Source organism: Erpetoichthys calabaricus, chromosome 17 (genome assembly GCF_900747795.2).
Source record: "Erpetoichthys calabaricus chromosome 17, fErpCal1.3, whole genome shotgun sequence".
Lineage (NCBI taxonomy): Eukaryota > Metazoa > Chordata > Cladistia > Polypteriformes > Polypteridae > Erpetoichthys > Erpetoichthys calabaricus.
The window spans coordinates 48,371,407-48,392,883 of NC_041410.2; the positions used below are offsets into that span (position 1 = coordinate 48,371,407).

Consider the following 21,477-nt stretch of genomic DNA (forward strand, 5'->3'; position numbering starts at 1 on the left):
GGATGTACTCATTAATCTTGATGTGCATTAACAGGGCCTAATAGAAATAATACATAAATAAAGGGAAAAAATATCTTTGCCAACTTCTGCTTTCCTTGGTTTATAATTAAACAAATGCAGAATGACTTACATGTCTGAGCCACAGATTTGTCTCTATTATTTGGTTCACTTCATCCTGAAAAAGACAAGGAGATATTACTTCAAATATTTCAAATATTTTGAAATATCTTCCTTTCTGGTATTAAAAATGCAGTAGCATCTTGAAATGTCACACAGGAATGACTTGAACGTAACCTGCTTATTCGGGGTAGATATTGTACAGTGTAGACTGCAGAGTGCGCTCATGTGCAAAAAAATGACCAGAAGGACCAAACTAAAAAAGAAAAGGGGGGTTTATTAACAAAGTGGGTGAAAATCAAAGCAAACAATAATCTAAAAGACAGTCTGAAAATTAGAAAATCTAAAATTCCAGGCCTCCCATTGCTTATTTCACATCAACATTTCAGCCTTCTCTCTTGTCACTTCTGGCCTCTTTGATTATCAAGCCATTGGCAGTTGCTACCTGTCTACTCCAAGGCCCCTGTATCCAGAATATGGACCAGGAACCTTTCTGGGTAAGCTTTTGCCAGTACTTCCAGGTTTCCCAGCCAATCCTCAAAGGTCTGCCGGTACCCCTGAGGAACTCCTCCTAGCAGCACCAGGTTTCCCAGCATGCTCTTTATAACACAGAGTATGACTGGCAGTGCCAGACTGTCAGTTCTCTCCAGTACTCCTGCGCGTGAAACCCAGAGGGCCCTATAATGGCCTGGAGAATAGTTAACAGGGGTAACAAAGCTATCATTAACTGTCCCATATTCACAACTGCCAGGAAGAGAACTCTGCAGCTAAAATGGATTTTTAAAGGACAAGGGGTCAGATTTATAAAACTTGCATACACACAAAACGAGGGCCGAAATATGCATATGCAACCTTCCATGCAAAACTCTGGATTTATCAAAGAAAACTTGACAGGAAAATGTCTGTATATTTATGGCAACTTTGACCCAACATTTCTGAGAAACTGGGAAATGGTGACACCTTTGATCAAGTAGGGAAATACAGCCAAACCAGCTAAATCATGACTCATGCGAATAATAATTCAATTCAATCCATTACTATAATATGCATTGACATGACAAACATACTACACCTCAAAAGTGATGAGTATGATGTACAGACTGTATTTTAGCTCCCTTTTAAACAGGCCAATTCTGCAAAATTACACGAAAGAACGTTTTTGTTTTATCATCAGTTTATATCAGCTACCTGTTGTCACTTCTCATGGAATTGGCCGACAAGTCAGGAATATCTCAGCCAAGCCACATTCCATCATGCCCACTGTCCTAGAAGCCATTAACCAAATGGCAAGGCGCTACATTCAGTTTTCATACGGTGTGGGTTGTCTCGCAAGAGCTCATGAGCATCCCCCACTGGACTCTGTTGAAGCTTGCACTATCACTCCAGAGAGACAGGGGGCGCTCATGATAGCTGTAATATCTCTTTCTTTGTTTCTGTACAGGGCCAAGAAACTGCCCAGTGAGGGCAACTGAGCCCCACCCAGAAATTCTGCACCCTCCGGTCCTGCACTAATAAGTATTGGCATTCCCAGAAGGAATGGCATCAGACTGGGATCAATGGCCCTGCATGTTGGATGTCCCCAAAAGTGACCACTCAACAGAACACTTTAGAGAAGCCAAACAGGCTATTGAGGCAGTGCTTAGGCCCCTTTTCTGTTCTTGTGCCTACACACATTTATTTTAGTTCCTTTTTTGTGGACCTTGACATTAAAAGAGGTGGCCTTTTGGTTCCCCAACTTTTTTTGAGTGATTCCTCCTCTCTTTTGTCCCTTCACAGGGTGTATCTAAACAAAACAACATCTTTTTGCCAACATAATAATACAATCTGCAGCAGTGGCTGGTTCTCCAAATGCAATCAGAGCAATTTACTGCAATTACTGTATATTGCAATGAGGGCATCCAGCAAGAATGAAGCTGCTTTCCATTAACACACAAGTCATCTATGATGCCAAGATGAGACTGACAAACTTAATGTCTCCATGGCCAGGGTCAACCCATGATTCATTTATTTTGAGGCAAAGTAGCTCTGGCAGATATGATGGGGCTGTATGTGGAGGCCAGCTCCTTGGTAAGGTGAAGGGTTGAACCCTCAGTTTTTCAAATGGCCTGAACTATTCACTGAAACAGCAATGACATGATTATATGTTCCAAGAAACTGTGACTACCAGCTCAGACGCTGATATCTTACATCTTTCTCTGACCCCCAAAGTGCAATGAAGAGGTGCTATAATGCTGTATATGACCTTAAACTCTCAGTTATTGAGCACAACACAATGCGCCATGTGAGAGGCTGCTTTACCAGCCAATGAACGTCTGCTCTATCATGATTGCAAGTTGATAAGATTAATTTGTATTGTCCATATATGGTTGCATCAGGGTGGCAACCAGGTGGAGTCGGAGGCAAGTTCACGTACACACATTTACAAGACGATTGCGATTCATAAAGGTGTGACACGTGAGTCACTGTCTTGCACCCAAAAACACGAGGCTGAGCCTCAGTACTTTAGCAAAAACAGCTTTATTCAACTTGAAACAGGAACAGCAGGGTTCTTTATTGCTGCGAGAGCAACCACTCTCCTATACACAGACACAGCAAACAGGCCTAGTCGGGGCCAGGTCAGTGGCCAAGTTATTTAGAACATTAGAACAGTCCTTTCCACTTACTGTATTTCTTCTAAAAAAACATCAAGTCGAGTTCTGAAAGTCCCTAAAGTCTTACTGTCTGCCACACTACTTGGTAGCTTATTCCAAGTGTCTATCATTCCTTGTGTAAAGAAAAACTTCCTAATGTTTGTGCGAAATTTACCCTTAACAAGTTTCCAACTGTGTCCCCGTGTTCTTGATGAACTCATTTTAAAGTCACAGTCTCCATCCACTGGACTAATTCCTTTCATAAGTTTGAACACTTCAATTATGTTTCCTACTAATCTTTTGCATAATCTGTAAAGCCTCAGCTCTTTTAATCGTTCCTTATAACTCATCCCCTGTAGCCCTGGAATCAGCCAAGTTGCTCTTCTCTGGACCTTTTCTAGCGCTGCTATGTCCTTTTTGTAGCCTGGAGACCAAATCTGCACACAGTACTCCAGATGAGGCCTCACCAGTGTGTTATAAAGGTTGAGCAGAACCTCCTTGGACTTGTACTCCACACGCCGTGCTATATAACCTGACATTCTGTTAGCCTTCTTAATGGCTTCTGAACACTGTCTGGAAGTCGATAGCTTAGAGCCTACTACAACTCCTAAATCCTTCTCATAAGGTATACTCTCGATTTTCCCACCGCCCATTGTGTATTCAGTGTATTATATTGTTCATTACATTTATAATGTCCCTTGCATCACCCATCAGCCACAGGCACGTATTGTGCGCTCTCAATCGTCTCGTAGTGGTTTCCATGGCGCTATGCTGCTGTGCTGTGAACCTGTGGTTGCCTCGGCAATGGACAAGCAATCCTCCACAGACATAGCAGTTGCACTTCGACATGTTGTCCCGTGGGGTCCTAAAAGAGTTCAGAAACCTCACAAAAGGTAATATGCATACAGCAACTTAACTTAATACAAATGAATGAAAGAGGAAGCACGTTCCCTAGCTGTGAACAGGTTATGCATACAGTGTATAAATGTGTATTTAGGATTTTCGCTACATTAAAAGCATCTCACAGCTGCATTTTCTGCAGATCATAATGATTCCGTATCATCATGGTTGGATGTAGCTGGCAATATTAGCTTGAGACTTCAACAAAGATTTTAAATCTGCATCGGGGACTTCTTTGAAAAATGTTATGTTTAACAAATATGAACTACAACTATCCACAGACTCACCCACAATAAGACATCACTTGATGCCATTTTTTCATTGCTTGAGTTGGACTCTGCTGGTTAATAAAGCAATTTCACCCCCTCAAGCCTGTATGGGCTCCATTTCTCACTACATTATATTGTAAAGCGTGTGGTCAAGGAAAGACATGGGAAGTCCAAGAATTGTTGGGGTGTGAGCTGGGTTGCCCCATTTACTATCATGCTTTAGGCACAGAATGAAAACAAGTGCTTGATGGTGCAAAAACAAAACAGTAAGCAGTAGTTGCTTTGAAATGGATCAGTGCTACTCAGTAGAGCAGGTCTGGTGTGGCGGAGCTCTGTCCTGTGGTCAGCTCTGGTCCAAGTGTGATCCCATCCTCTGGGGATGGTCAGCTTTTATAGAACGCCAACCAGAAGGGGCGGTGTCATTTGCCTCAGCGCTGTGGATGACCTTGTCTGAACAGCCTATACCCAGAAATGGCCCTGTCATAGACAATCAAAAGCAAATATCAGACTGCTGTTCGGCATACGGAGTGGTGTCTTTATGAGTGCTTGGAGAACATTAGATAGCAGATTATTTGCCAAATCAAAGCTCAGCTCATGTTTCTTCATTCCATCAGAGAGCCACCAATGGACAGTGAAATCAGACAAATGAAGAGAAAGAGACGGGGACTTTTCCTTCACTTACCACTTTAACAAGCTGAGACATGGAAACTTCAAAATGGACAACAACGGGGTCTGACACATTCTCCACTGGACGGATGTATTGATTGTACTTCTCAAATATGACAGAAAATAGTTTGTGTTCTGCCTCTGAGCCTGAGCCTGAAAATAGAAACACCAATATTGGAACAGTTTTGACAAGAACAGGCCATTCAGTTCAGCAAGACTCATCAATCCTATCCACCTAAATCCTCCAAAATAATATCAAGTCGAGTCATTAATGGCCCTACTGTGTCCACCACACAATCTTTGGTAGCTTATTTCATGTTTTGATAAGGATGGTGTAATAACATTAAAATAAAAAAATACTGTATACAGTATGTACTTACAAAAAAATATGAATTTAGAATCAATTGTTGGATTTACTCCAGGTTAAAACTAGTATATATAAAATCTCAGAAAACGGGATAGCTAGCCTGCGGGAACACAGGATTTGGGAACAATTGTTTTCTGTCCCAATACAATTGTCATCTTGTGCACAAAACCAGGTCCTTAAAAACATGAAGGAAATGTGGTGGCCTGCACAGAGCTCTGACCTCAACTCTGTGGAACACCTTTGGGATGAACTGGAATGCAAGCCAGGTCTTCTCATCTCACATCAGTAGTGCTCATTTGGCTGCATGGGCACACATTCCCACAGACACTCTAAAAGTCTTGTGGAAATCCTTCTTAGAACAGTGCAGGCTGCTATAACCTCAAAGGATGGACAACTCTAAATCAATATTCATGATTTGGGAATGGAATGTCCAACAAACTCATGTTGGTTTAACAGTTGGATGTCCACAAACGTTTGGTGGTATTGTGTATTGGAAGCCCCCATACTAAAGTGTTGCCAAACTGAGTCTTTATTGGCTTTGTAAATTGCTTAGTGATATTCATTGTGAACAAAACGAGATCTTATTGACCACTCTTAAGGCTACATATATGACATAGCAATCACACAGACAGCCAGGGATCAAGGTTCTACAAAAATGTAACTTTTTCGATTTCCGAGACAAATTAATATGATCTTATTCTATTTAAAATGACCATACAGTGTCCTCCATAATGTTTGGGACAAAGACCCATTTTTCCTTGATTTCCTCCTCAAACAATTCAGTGTTTAAAGTGCACATTGCAGACTTTCATTTAAGAGTACTGTACTTGCATACATTTCAGTCACACCATATAGAAATGACAACACTTTTACTACATGGTCCCTTCATTTCAGGGCACCACAATGTTTGGGACAATTGGCGCCACAGGTATTTGTGATTTCTTAGGTGCGCGTCATGGCTTCATAAGATACCTTGGTTTGCTTCTACCCTTTGGAGTCTGTAGTTGCTATTGTTCAACATGAGGACAAGAACTGTGCCAATGAAAGTCAAAGAAGCCTCCTAAATCTACTGTTTGGGATATCATGAAAAACAAGAATGCACCAATGAGCTCAGTAATCACAAAGGGACTGGTAAGCCAAGAAAGACCTCCACTGCTGATGACAGAAGAATCCACACTATGGTAAAGAAAAGTCCCAAAATGCCTGTCTGACAGATCAGAAACAGTCTTCAGGAGGCAGATGTGTGTGTGTCAGAGACGACTATCAGCAGAAGACTTCATGAACATAAATAAAAGAGACTAAGCTGCAAGATGCAGACCACTAATTAACCACAAGAACAGGATGGCCAGATTACAGTTTGTGAAAAAGAGCCTGCAGAATTCTGGGAAAATGTCTTGTGGACAAACAAGACAAAGATGAACTTGATCAGCGTGATGGCAAGAGCAAAGTGTGGAGACGAAAAGGAACGGCCCAAGATCCAAAGCAGACCACCTCATCTGTTACACATGATGCTAGAAGAGTTATGGTTTTTGCATGTATGGCTGCCAAAGGTCCTGGCACACTTCTCTTTATTGATGATGGAACTGCTGATGGCAGTGGCACAATGAATTCTGAGGTGTAGAGAAACATCTGATCTGCTCAAGTTCCAGTAAATGCCTCCAAACTCATTCACCGGCGTTTCATCCTACAACAAGATGATCAACCAAACATACTGCTGAGGCAACAAAGGGTTTTGTCAAAGGTAAAAAACAGAAAATTCTTGAATGACCAAACCAGTCACCTGATTTAAATCCAACTGAGCAGGCCTTCCATATGCTGAAGTGGAAGCCCCCGAAAGAAGCAGGAGCTGAAGATGGCTGCATTAGAGGCTTTGCAGAGCATCACCAGAGAAGACCCTCAGCAGCAAGTGATGTCAATGAATCACAGATTTCAAGCAGTCATTGTATGCAGGTGATATACATCAAAGTCCTAAATATACAGTATCAGCTTTAATAGACCTGCCATTGCTGTGTCACAAACATTATGGTGCCCTGAAATGAGGGGAACACATTTATAACTGAAATGTGTGCAAAACCCCTTAAATAAAAGTCTGCAATGCATACTTTAATCACATTGTCTGAATGATTTGATTTGTAATTTTGGTACTGTGGAGCAGAGAGGAAAATCAAGGAAAAATGTGTGTTTGTCCTTTAACATTATGGAGGGCACTGTACTGTATATACTGATTATCCCATATTTTATATTGTATGTCTAGGGAAAAGTTTTGGTTTTGACAACTGGGGGTAGATATATTAATAATAATTCATTACATTTATATAGTGCTTTTCTCAGTACTCAAAGTGCTATCCACACATTGGAATTAAATGTCTATATGTCTGTGATTTTGATAACAAGAAGAGTGTCATGGTGGTGCAGTTCTACCTCATGTTCTAGCCCAGCATTTCTCAACCTTTAAGTATTTTTGACCCGAGTTTTCATAACAGTTTTAATCGTGCCCCCCCGCAATGTTTTTTTTTGAAAGGAGCCCATTAATACCAACTTGTTCTTTTTTAATTTATGATATATCATAGATGCATATTTTATTATACCTGCTTAACTTTTATCGACATTTATCTAACTCTATATTTATTTTTCTAGTATCAGAATGTAGTTTAAGTTAATTTGTTTTGGTTTCAATAGATGTATTTTTCATATTTTTGATTCTTGTTTTCTTTTTTTCACATCTTCACGCCCCCCTTTTTGTTACTTTGCGCCCCCCTAGGGGGGTCCGCCCCACAGATTGAGAACCACTGTTCTAGCCCATCTTCACACCCTATCCATGTCTCTGCCTGTGTGTAGTTTGCACCTTCTCCAACTCTATTTGTGATATTTCCTCTCAGTATGTTGCTTTGTCTCTCACATTATTTGTGGTAGCTCTGTGGCTAAGAATCCAGAAGGGTGCCAGTTCAAATCCCAGAAGGGATCCTAAACTGTTGGACCCTTGAGCAAGACCCTTAAAATAAAAATTGCTCCAGGGGCTCTGTACAATGGCTGACCCTGTGTTCTGACACCTAAAGGTCATGCAAAAAGACAATTTCCCCTTGAGGATTAACAAAGTATATCAAAATCATAAAGATTTCTATGTTCACTTCATTAGTGGAAAACTCAGCCAATACAAGTGTCTGTCTGGCTTTGTTTGCTAACCTGGCCAAATATTGCTGGGATAGATTCCAAAACCCACAATTCTAAAGTGGATAAAACAACTTCAGAATGAAGGAATGAACTCAGAAAGTGATGTGATACGTTGAGGGGCAAACCTCATCCTCACTCTTCACCACCTCTTGAACTGTGGTCTGTTTAGTTAAACTTCCAGTGTCCAATGCTTCCTTGATTTCAAGAGGATTCATCTGGACCAGCATCACCATGCATCATCACTGTTCTCTCAGACCAAAACATTTATGCAATGCCAATGATTAGGAAGATGGATCATGATTTTTTAAATACTTGAAAGAATATGAAAGAAAATGTGATTCTTTGACCAAGATGGTAGGCAACAGAAAGAAATGTCCAGGCTGGCTGTTGTGGCTGATTACAGGTAGTATTTTGAAGAATAGTCGGTGCCTCCCATGCTGACAGAAATAATAGCTATCTAATGAAGAGAACTGCAGCAGCTCCAAATCATTAAGTACGTCGTGCAATAATTAGTAATCACCACAAGATGGCAGTACTGTATAATCTATATTACGGCACACATTACCTCATAACGGTAACCTTCACTTCAAATGCCCGGATATTATGAAGCTAAAAGGGGCCTCTTACAATTGAGCGCAGGCGCAGTAAGGTACGATTGTTACCGATATCTTCGTGCTCAGTCAGAATGGATGCTGGGGCACCAATATCTTTATAACGGGAACTTTCCAAAAAAGTGCTGCGAGCTGCTTCTAAAAAGCCTGCGTAGTTTGGAATGAGAATGGACAGACGAATATCAATAATAATAACACATAATCACTGTAGCCGCTGTGGCCACTCTACCCTGACAGCTGATTCAGAAAACAAGGCGTTATTAAAACAGTCAAACTTGGGTCAAACTTGAGATCAGTGGCTTTATTGGCTATCCGTACGCCATCTATTAGTCAAATGGTTAAGTTGTTAAAGTTATTTTTCAGAATCTATCTATCTATCTATCTATCTATCTATCTATCTATCTATCTATCTATCTATCTATCTATCTATCTATCTATCTATCTATCTATCTATCTATCTATCTATCTATCTAATATATGCACCATAGGTACAGATGTGAACAGATTTGGTGGTCCTCTTTCTGCTCATTGAAAAAGTTGTGTATATTCCATTAAAAGTGATGAAATGAAAAGTTATTGCCCCCAGCAATAAAAAAGCAAGTGTGACAAGAGATCAAGTGTTGCTTATTCTACAAAGATCTTCTAAAATTACAAAAAGCCAAAACTGGAGTACTTGTTGGTACGCCTAATCCGAAATGACTGGATTTGACTGATTTTTCAAACTCTCTGTCTTTCTTTATTCATATCACACGTCTCCAATCATGCAGTCAGTCATTCATCTGGAGAAATGTCATCAGTCTGCTGTTTGGTATGATCACATGTCCCATATTGAACATGAACAGAGAAGGCAAAAGAGAGAGTTGTCTGAGGGGATCAAAAAGAAAATGATAGACCAAGCAAAGTCTAGAAGACCATCTCCAAGCAGCATGATGTTCCAGTGACAACAGTTGCAAATATTATCAAAAAGTTTAAGGTTCATGGAACTGTAGGCACCCTCTCTGGACACGGCCACAAGAGGAAAGTCAACCCGAGACTGAGCAGAATGATAATGAGAATGGTAGACAGAAAGCCAAAGACAACTTCCAAAGAGATACAAGCTGAACTCCAATGTCAAAGACCATCAGTGTCTGATTGCACCATCTGTCGCTTTTTAAGTGAAGGTGGGCTTAATGGAAGAAGACCCAGAAGGACTCTACTGTTGAAGGAAAAACGAAAAAGGCCAGACTGCAATTTGCTCAAATGCATATTGACAAGCCACAACGCTTCTGGTATAATGTCCATTGGACAGATGAGACAAAACTGGAGCTTTTTGGCAGATCACATCCGATTTGGGTCCACAGACGAAAAAAAATAACCCTTCAAAGAAAAGAACAGCAAACCTACTGTGAAACATGGAGGAGGCTCGGTTATGTTTTGGGGCTGCTTTGCAGTATTTGGCATGAAGTGTCCTGAGTCTGTGCAGGGAACAATGAAATCTCAAGAGTATCAAGACATTCTGGAGTGAAACATTCTGCCCAGTGCCAGAAAGCTCTGTCTCAGTCTCAGGTCATGGGTCCTCCAAAAGGATAATGAGCCAAAACACACAGCTGAGCCCAGATTTGAATCCCCTCAAACAACTATATTAAGTTAACAAACAAATATTAAGTTAAGGGTAACATCATTTTTATTTGTGTTATTATTTAAAGTATTCTCTTGAATCAAAACTCTAAAGCAAAGTCTGATTTTTGTTAAACTAGGGGGCTCGGCCCCCTGCTCGTTTTGCTTGCCCACCCTCGGGTTTGGTTTACCGGATATACAATTTAAAGAGATTGTTATTTTCATGTGAATTGTTACATATGCATTATTTTCACTTTTACTATAAAATGTTTATTTCCTGCCCCGGGTGTGGTTAAATCTTTTTTTTGCAGGACGTATAATGCTGCTCATGTTGTGAAAGGTGGGCTGAACACACACTAAGGAGATCATCTGCTGGCAAGCTGCATGTTCTGCTTGTCACTTGTCGTTGTTTTAAGAGCTGGGAGCAAATGAAGTTTGTCTGCCAAAACCATTCCAACAACTACTAGGTTAGATGTCCATGAACTTGTTTTAAATTATTTGTAAGTAGGACGTGACGTGTAAAAGTCACCATCTCACAGGTTTTGCTTCCTAAGGTTGTAATGTCTAGTCTCGCATGATGATCAGGTCTCAATCGCTTCGTTCAAGCCCCCCCCCCTTGGAGTCACGCTACGTTCCTGCCACTTTGCGTCTCTTCTGCTCGCGTTGTGAAGGGGGTGGGACTGAACGCAAGCTAAGGAGATCCGGATGGATTAGCTGCTGCTGTCGAGGTGCGTGTTCTGCTTGTTGCTCTGCACGTCGATCATTTAAAAGCCTGTACAGCAGCTGTCCTTCTGTCTCACTGCCTTGTCTCGCAGGGACATCAAATTGTTTTCCAAGAAGATCAAGTCTCGTCTCCCTGGTCTCCCTGCCAGGGTTTTTCTTTTTATAATAGAGAGATATGGAATAAGCAACAATGGGTGCCAATTACTTTATTCAGTTTCAGGTTATTTCAGAGACAACTGTGAGTTCTTCTTTTTTTCGTCAAAGGGTACCAACAAATTTAGCCATGTCTTATGTTGATTACATTTTATTAAGTTTAATTCAGTAATGAATACAATACTAAAGACACTTCATTAAAACAAGTGAAATCATAATCAAGGTAATGGCCATTTTATTTTCATTTACAGTAGTGTTTTTGGAGGTAGTTTATTTAAATCTCTCTATTATAAAAGAAAATCTTGAGACGAGACAAGACAAGACTATTGCCAAGAGATTTTCTCAAGTCCTGCCCTCCTCTCAACCGTTTCTGGTTAACAGCCCATTCCCACGGTCCTCTCACCTCTCGTTCGTGTGAATGCTTTTGACAGACACAGTTCTTGTGCTCTCAGCTCTTATAAATTTTTACATTTTCCTCACTTTAAATTCCCAATAAAAGAAGACTTATTATAAATAAAAGAAGATTTATTATATTATCAACAGAAGAAATGAGTACATGTGCAATCCCAGCACCGAGAAACGATGAAGTCAAACAAATTAATGTGAAAATTGTCAATCGATTACATGGCAAATTGGTTAAATGCGTATCAATAGACTTTGCTGAAACAGTTGGTGGTGATGGTGCGGAAGATGAAAACATCAATTTACAATATCACAAAGAATATCTACAACCATTAACACTGTCTGGTCTTCCACCAGCCAATTTACTATTGAAAGAAAGATGTATTGTAATGTTATTGTGTTATTTATGTCTGAGTTATAGGCTATGCAACAGGACAAGGTTAGTTGTGTTCAAAATTGGTCTAACTAATTTGCCATGTAACTGATTGACAATTTTCGCGTTCATTCGTTTGACTTCATTGTTTCTCTGTGCTAGGATTACCTGTGGACTCATTTTTTCTGTTGATAACCCTTCATGATGAAATTCTTCAATAAGATTTGGACATAATGCATCTTCTTTTATTGGGAACTTTAAAAACATTAAAATTAAGATTAAGAGCTGAGAGAGCAGAAACTGTGCCTTTCAAAAGTATTCACACGAATGAGAGGTGAGAGTGCCGTGTGTATGGTTAAATATGGTTGAGAGTGACTTGAAAAAATCTCATGGCCAAAGTCTCATCTCGCAGGACTTGGAAAAGTCTTCCAAAAAGTCTTGTCTAGGCACAGGATTTTTTTATATAATAGACAGAACACAAAATTATATGTAAAAGCATCAAAATTGGTAAGCAGCCATTTTTTGCACACATCCAGATTGTGATGAGCCAACTCTGCATTCACACTGTAGTTGCCTATTATAAATGATTCCAGCAGATTATATCTATAGAAAATTCTTCAGCAAGCACACCAATACAAATTGGTTGTAGTTTGATGTCAACTTCAGATTGTTTTTATTTGTCTCTAAAACATTACCAAGCATAAGCTTTGCATTTTATGTCATAGACTGTGAAAAGCATCTACAGTAGTGGGATGGGGTCTCACAGAGATTGCTGCCAGTTAGTGTTATTCAATAATGTTAAAAGTTGCTCAATGACATAGTATTGCAATTCTTTTTTATGACTTTACAAAACAAATTAAATTTTGTTCAAATTGCTGGCTCCTCACTAATATTAGGCAGAAAGTAACCTATCAGGTGGCCCCCATAGCTGCCTCTCTATATGTTACATTCCCCAGCACCAACCTAAACACGCACATGGTCAATTAAGAGGAAAAGTCAAAGGGAAATGCATAATTATTTTATGAAACTGCACCCCTCATGAAAACAGAGAAAAGTTCAAATGAAGTAGAAATTGTAAATGAGTGATGGTAAAACTCTAATGTGAACAATTAGGAGGAAACATGTCCAGATTTTAGCAAGGGCCTTACCAGGGTAGTAGCCCTGACCTGTAGGGGGCCCAAAATAAGTGTTTTCGCAGCACATTTTCTGGTTTGTTGATGACCTTGTTCACTGAATTATTTCCTGAAAAGTCACCTTGCAGCAGGCTTAGGCAAACCTTTTTTTTCCAGCACCCCATGATGTTTTGTGAGGCGAATGTGACACACATTGCATATTTCTGGGTGATTCGTGAATATATCGCCATGGCAACAGCCAACAGATTGCTGCGAAATTACAAACAAATATGGCTTCGTGGCAAGGCAGAAAATATTTTCTGCTTCTTCATTTCATTATAAAGTGAAAAAACTTATTTTTATTTTCCTTGTGATTTGCATATAACGCAGTTCGTGCGAATATATGTAGATGTAACAGAGACAAGGCATCCGCAGTTGATGTTTATGGCGTGTGTTCTCAGTATTGTATCTTTTTGAATTGAACTTGTTAAATACAGAGTTAAATAGTTATTAAGTCTGATCCCGAGTGTTTCTTGTAGAAGACAAGAACACCACACCTCGAAGTTCAAAATCTCACTACGGCGCATTGTTCAACAATGGTGCAATCCCGCAGAGGAGGGTCCATCTTCATTTAGCTTCAACTGACTAATGGCGGAGCGCGGCGCTGTATGTGTGTGTGTGTGTGTGTGTGTGTGTGTGTGTGTATGTGTGTGTGTGTGTGTGTGTTCGAACTACCCATAAGCCATCACGGACGTATTGCATTGTGTCCACTTCTGTCTGTTGCGGTTACCACGTAATTTTCAAATCGTCTTGAAGTTTTGATTTATATTTTAACAATTAAAAAAACGAATGTAAAGCTTGAATACAATGAAGCCTCACTTAAAGCAAGAAACTTTACTTGGTGATGATAACTCAACAGCACCACATTCTGGGTGTTAAGTGCATTATCGAGTGGTCGTCGATGCGAACTTACATCTTGAAGTAAACCGTGACTTTGCTGTGGAGGAATAATTGCCCAAACTTGTTGCCGAACGTGGTAAAAAGAGTTTGGAAATGCTCAAAAAACACGTCAGCCTGTCGCTGCAAACACGCCGCGGTGGTGCTGAAAGGACAGCAACACGGTAAAGAGCGGAGCCGGCACAGACTTTGTGACCATTGAAAAACTTGGGCTGTTTCATCTGTAAAAACTCGAAAGAACGGCTTCGAGGACAAATGCGAGCCACAGCATCAAACAAACTTCATCAAGGAACAGGCTATCTTGCTATTACTCCTCCACTGCTGACGCTAGTAAAGTAAAACGCCTTAATCGCAGCCCTTTCGAGTCTTTTTTTTCTCCTTACGGTTTGAAAGTAACTGCCACTTTTGTCAAAATATATGAATTACAACAACAACAACAACAACGGCGACGGCCATTTATTTCTTGAATAGCCCACAATCACACAAGGAATGCTTCAATTGACCTTAACAGGCTCTGTTTTTGACAGCCCCATCCGCAATGACTCTCTAAGAAGACAAGAACCAAAAGAAAAAAAGGAAGAAAAAAAACATTAAAAGAGTAGAAACCTTAGGAAAGGAAATTCGGAGAGAGACCCCCTTCCAGATACGGTGGGCGTGCAATGAGTGTGAAAAATTGTGTAAATACAATACAGAAAACAGAACACAAGCATGGAATAAATTGTTTTTCTGATATCAGTTCATTAATTTTAAGAAAAACTAAAACGAATGTCGCAAGTTAGTAGATTTAATATATTTATTTTTTTTACAAGGTCTGAAGGAACTGATGGTTCAGCGCAGAGCTTTCTTTGTTTTGCATTCACCTTTATATTTTAATCTCAGTGTCAAGCGCTCACAATAAGATGCCGGTATATAATATTTTGTTATTTATTATAATTAATAACATGTTTTCAAGCCCGCATATTCAATTGCAGGATGGCGATGGGCCGGAGACTTTTCAGTATTTACAAGGATCAGCTCTAGACTTGTCGTCAGTCCATCACAGATCCCCCCACTCGCATGTATGCATATATACTGGCGGCCAATACAGAAACCGAACAGGTACACTCTTAAGAATAACTGTGCCAGAGTGGTTCTTCAGAACGATGATAGACAATCCATACTTGCTTCCCAAAAGACCCATCCACATGAAGGTTCGTGAAAGAACCTTTTTTATTTATTTAGATCTCCATACAGTAAATAACCATGAATGTAGTAAAGATCTGTGAAATACCAGTGGGTTCCTGATTTTAAAAAGACTCTCACTGCAGGCAGCACATGCTAAGTCCAGGGTTTCTTGTTCTGCTAGTGTATCCTACTTTGAAGATTTCAGTTTTTACACATATTAGGACATTTGTCAAAGCAGAAAAGAAACCAACTTCTTATGCGAAGAACCCTTTCCAGAATGAAACATGGCTTTGTCAAGTGAAGGTTCTACCAGAAATCACACAATTCATTAAGGAGCCTTCGTTGTTAAGAGTGTAGAGAATGCAGAGGAGAAGAAAGTTCAAGGCACAAAGAAGTGCGAGAGGATCAGATGAAGATGAAGGGTTAATTGTGCGTGTGGGAACAAACAAGGAGATGCAGCGCAATAAGATGTACAAAGTGCAATCGAAACATCTGCAAGCGCCAGTCTGACTTCAACACGACGGTGCTGGAACAGTAAAGTAAAAAAAAACAGGCTTTATTAGATGGGTGGAACTGAAATGAATCGGGTTAAAATAAGAAGTGGCAAGGAAAATAATCAACATAAGAATCAAAATCCAAGAAAGGGCTATAATTTAGAAACAAACCAAAGAGCTTTCCTACGGGCCCATCTTTTCTGAAAGTTGTTAAAATTCATTTTCAAGATTACCATCATCAAAAATAACCTCGGGCGGCACGGTGCCGCCGTGGGTAGCGCTGCTGCCACGCAGTAAGGAGACCTGGGTTCGCTTCCCGGGTCCTCCCTGCATGGAGTTTGCATGTTCTCCCCGTGTTTGCGTGGGTTTCCTCCCACAGTCCAAAGACAGGTTAGGTGCATTGGCAATTCTAAATTGTCCCTAGTGTGCGTGTGTGTGCGCCCTGCGGTGGGCTGGCGCCCTGCCCGGGGTTTGTTCCCTGCTTTGCGCCCTGTGTTGGCTGGGATTGGCTCCAGCAGACCCCCGTGACCCTGTAGATAGGATGTAGCGGGTTGGATAATGGATGGATGGATTCATTGTACCTCAAGAGGTACAATGAAGCGTTTTTCTTTTCCTTACTATTTTCATGAACAGAAAAAACGCTTTCAAAGTATCCATCACCAGCACTTCATCAGGTAAGTTTGATGTCAGCAGTCTGGTAGTTTCCATTTGTGCTGCGAGAGCTCATCTGGAACTCTGAATGCTTTTGAAGCGGTCGGGCGGCCCACCTAGCGTTTCATGCTGCCGGCACAGACACCGTGTGGTCATTAAAAGCATTAATCGAGTGGGATCCGTTTGATGGAAATCCAAATGAAGTTCTTGGGAAGGACGCTCTCATGAGGTTTTGGCTGCTCTCCTTCGTGGTCAGACCGCTCTGTGCTGTACGGCTGTTGGCAACTTCGTATTCGCTCAGGCCTAAAGATCCGATATGTAATCGGGCCATTAAACCTGATCAAAAATATCGGAGGAATAAAATCTATATTTTAATTTTACCAGCGCATGCTCCCCAACCTAAAAGGTGGGAGATTTGAAAAAGAAACGTGTATTTTGCTTTGTATTTTGTACTGTGTAAATAAAATGCATTTTAATAAATAAAAAAGACTAGCGGAAAAATGAGTAGCAGCTGAATTGCTAGTTGTCATTTAATTGTTAAGTTACAGCACAGGCAACTTTGAATTAAAATGTTTTAGTAAATTTGCAGTAAATAACTAATGAATTGCAGTACAATTATAGGTAACATGTAAAAACGTTATCCATCTATCTCTATCTATCTCATATAGTGGCTTTCACTATCTATCTATCTATCTATCTATCTATCTATCTATCTATCTATCTATCTATCTATCTATCTATCTATCTATCTCATATAGTGCCTTTCAGTGTCTACTTATCTACTTATTAACATTTATTCTATGTATAACGCTTATTACAGATCTAAATAAATAAACGTTCTTTCTGGAATCTTCATATGGATGGATCTTTCGGGAATCAAAAATGATTTCCATAAGGCATCGCCCTAAAGTACCGCTCCGACATTTTTATTGCTGAAAGTGGGTCGATGCCTGCCCCTGTTGCATTTGCGTAAGGCAGGAACAAATTATATTAGCTTGTCGTGCTAATTCCACGTAGACTGAGACTGGAATAAGCCTTTTCCCTGGGAGCTGTGTAGCAACACGGTACCACCACACACACAAATACACACTAATACACGCACACACACACACAGTCCTGGAATCCGTCAGTAGAACGGCAGTAGGGTGAAGATATCAACCATGCCGCTAGGTGTCGTACGCCTACTGTCTTGTTAATCAGTCGGCCCAGTGGCTTTGTGCTGAGTTGATCGAGATGCGTGTTTCTGACATTTATTCTGCAATCATGCTCTTCGAAGCCGAAAAAAATTCACGTCAGGTCATCTCGAACATCAAGACAAGGATGATCTCGTTATTCTGCATTAATAGGCTTGTTAATAAAGAGTTTTCCCGTGAACAGACTGTTCATCTGTAACATTACAGAGAATTACTGAGGCATCTGCGGGAAAGCATCGGAACAAAAAAAAAAAAACGTCCCGCGAAGTGGCATTGTGCACTGTGACCGCTCACCTGCACTCATCGAGTTGTCAGCCAAAGCGTTTTTGACCAAAAATGTGTGTTTGTAGCTTTGCACCGCCAGAATTGTGAGATCACGCATCCTGTGACTCATTTTTGTTACTGAGACTGAAGAGGACTTGATTTACTGTCGTGAAAAATGCAGGAAGAACAGTAAGAGGCACTAGACACAACAACAAAAGATGAATACAGAAAATGTTTTCAGGAATACAAGTAGCGCTGGGACGTATTGCATCTCAAGGGGACTGTTTTGACGGTGACTAAAATGGAGTTACTGTAAGTGGTATAAAAGTTTTTTTTTAGCAATTCAGGGAGTTTTTGAGTCCGTCTCATTTATATATTGTATATACTGTATCTTAGTATACAGTGCCGGGCAGAGCCCTAGGCGGACTTCGGCCTTCGTAGTACATAGCGAGTAGACGGTGGTGTCCGGAGCTCACGCCCACTTCTGCATATACTGTACCGCGGACTTTAAGGTACGCGCGCCTTTTGGCATACTTTCATAAACGACGCCCAGTAACTCCGCCCACTCAGGTAAGGTATGTCTACCTCGGTGTCCGGAGCGTGCGCGCGCGTGCGACCTCAGAAACACAAACGCCACACCTTTATGTACATACCGCCAGACATTATAATCATACAATTTACGGAGCACGCGCCTCTTGACTTTCAGAAACAGCTGCCGCCTATGTCGCCTGATGGGTTGATCAGCACTGTTATCATATTTAGTGGAGGACCCGGCCACAGTTTAACGTGATAGCATCGTGAACCAACCCTGAATCAGGTGCCATTCTATGCCAGGACACACGCATACCAGTGGGCTTCCGTAAAATCTCCAGTTATCGTAACTCGCAGTTATTTGGGACAGAAAGTCACGCGTCACCGCGGCGGATTTCTTAACCGATTATTTGTAGCTGCACTTCTAACCACTACACCACTCGGGTTTTTTTTTGAAGAGAGGAGTAACAGGTGGGACTTATTGCTACTAAAACCAGCAGGTAGCGGAGGGGAGATTGAGTTTTGTGGTGTGATTATTTGGTAAGATTTTTTTTTTATGAAAGATTTACTTTCATATTTCAAGCAACTGACATGCTTAATTTGTTTTTTTTTAGTTTTGTCGGCCACTGTTTTGTTTTTATTTTATTGTTTGCCTTATTTTTAAATTTTTTTCTGTGTTAATTTTACTGCCGGTGATGTTTACCCTTGTACTGTATGTAAACCCAATGTAAAATTGTGCTTCGGGAAATGGATTGCTCGGATTATTCCTTTATCTTTTAACATATTGCTTATTCTTGATATCACTTATATATGTAGAATGCTCAGTAGTATATTTGAGCGGTGTGGTTTGTTTTGTTCTTGCACTGCTTTAAGCTTTCTCGTTGCAGTCGTCATGAGCTGGTAATAGTCGGTCGTAATAAATAATTGTATTTTATGTGCCGGTGCCTTTTTTTTTGCTCTATCATTCGCTTGAAAGAGACCAGCTCAGAGTAGAGTGATGAACGGGAAGGGCAGGATAAGAAAAGCGCCGCATCAAAAAGACAGTGCCCATCCCGCACCGACGCCCCCTTACCCCCTACGGACTTTAAAGTGGTAGCAGCATTCTCTACACATCCCGTTTTGAACAAAATATTGAATTGATCTTGAGTCGTTTTTTTGTAATGATATTGTGAATGGAGAGGAGAAATTAATATTATCCCCTGAAAGTTATAAAAGAAATAAGTTATAAATAAGTTCCATTAAAAACTGTTTTTTAGCGCGATGCCAAACCCTCGGCCATTTAATTATAAATCCGTGACACTTTTCTTTCTTGCGCAATTCCCACGCATCTTCGCTGCCTCTCTCCACTTAATTCTGAAATGGCAGTCCATTAAGCTGTTATATTTTCCCACTTTTACCTTTTTGTTGAACAAAATGTTGATGTTACTAACGTATCCTTTACGCAGGCGTCACGCATTTTTTGATGTGGAGTTTGATTGCGTATTAAAACACTGTTAATGATGACGAGGAAGGCGTTTCATAAAGGCGACTCCAGTTCCTAGTCCCACTAGTGCCTCAGACCTCTTTCACTGTAGGATCAGTCCGTGCATTGGCGTGCAGATTCATTCCCACAGGTTCGTTTAAGGCTAACTGCTTATCTTTAAAAGCAGTAGGCTGAAAAGCGATACTATATATCTAAACTTATGTTCAAAGAAGACACAATTCATCCTCAAATAACAAAACCAGCACAATACAATGCATGCCGAACTCCACCCATGTTCAAAAACGCCCAATTTTTTTGTATTTAATGAATTTAAATAAATGATGTATTGAGTATAGCTACTTAAACAGAAACGTGATAGAATTATACTGTATTGAATAATTCCATAAAAAAAATAAAATCTATCACATCCGATGTCGGAAAAACGCAATTAACGCAACCGCGGCAGCAGATGCCAAATAAGGCTAACAGTTTGCCTTCTTCTACCGACAAACATCCATTCCATTTACTGTATTCGGAACCGATCGCTATCCGGCAAGAACCGGCCGTGGACGGGACGCCAGCGTGGACACCTCCAGTGGTCGATTTTACCCAGAAGAGTGTGTACTGACCGAGAGGTCAGGTGCTGAAGTAACAGGGAAAACTCACAACATCTCAGAGGTGCAAGCAAAAACCACCCCACACCTTGAGCAAGAGCAAGTCCGTGGAGCTGAGGCGTAACTTTAAATATATAAGGAGGTCCATTTACCTAAACTCACGAAGGTCGTGCAGAGACAGGCGAGCAGAATGATGCAAGTCTTCGATACCATCGCAGGCTTTACAAAATCCAGCATTAAGGACGAGAAATGGGCCAGCGACTGAAACTGTACTTGATGAACAGCAAAACAGCAAGAAGGGAGGGGGGCCGGCTGTGGAGGGTGCGCAGTACGTCAAGGGCGCTGACTGAAACTGGCACCCAAAGTGTTCGGTTATTTAGGAGATGCCAGCCCAGGAAGTTTTATGTTTGATATGCCTTTTGGTTACGATGTACTAAAAAAATCGAACAAAAGAATGTATATGTTTTTAAAAATATCAGTTTTAACCAAGCACACAATATCTTCTTTGTAGCTGTAAAAAAAAGAAGAAAAGAAATATTTTATATTTCTTTGTGCATGCAATGCATGTGCCACTAGAAACATTTTGAAAATTTAATAACTGTGATGGAAGGCGGGATTGGGCTGGCATCCTGGTTGGGATGGATGGCGCCTCCTTAACCCACCTGGATGCCATTATCATGGATGGACAAGTGAGATGGATGGGCATTCCCACCAAAACAATGTGTTCCCTTTTCTAAACAGTGACATTGTCATGGATGGAGAGTATGCAGCTAAACACAAAATAGTAAAGGTGTTATAATTAGGAGTCCTAAAGTAGCAAATCTCACAAGCAGTTCCAGAAATGTCCACAAGAGGGGGAATCCATTAAAAACCCCTGGCTTGATTAAAAAATGGCCTCATAGCATCTTTACCAAATAAAAGATTATTTTTTTTTACAAAAAATGCTCTTCAATAACAACAAAGCTCAGTGGAGCAAAAAGGCATTTCTAATAGACGAATAAATGAATGAATGAATGAATTAAAGGAACTGTGGGGGACCCTCCAGATTTATCAGGCA

At 40.6% G+C, this 21,477-nt stretch overlaps 1 protein-coding gene across 1 annotated transcript in view; it reads right to left on the reverse strand.

Moving 5' to 3' along the window:
* Nucleotides 1-20,696, reverse strand: part of LOC114667430 (neuronal acetylcholine receptor subunit alpha-3-like) — a 38,373-nt gene extending 17,677 nt beyond the window's left edge. The window contains exons 1-3 of the mRNA XM_051920394.1: nt 20,573-20,696; nt 4,599-4,735; nt 131-175 (exon numbers count right to left, since the gene is read on the reverse strand). Coding sequence (XP_051776354.1) covers nt 131-175; nt 4,599-4,735; nt 20,573-20,657 — 267 coding nt within the window. The 5' untranslated portion in view covers nt 20,658-20,696. The remainder of the gene's footprint in view (nt 1-130; nt 176-4,598; nt 4,736-20,572) is intronic.
* Nucleotides 20,697-21,477: the final 781 nt, after the last annotated feature.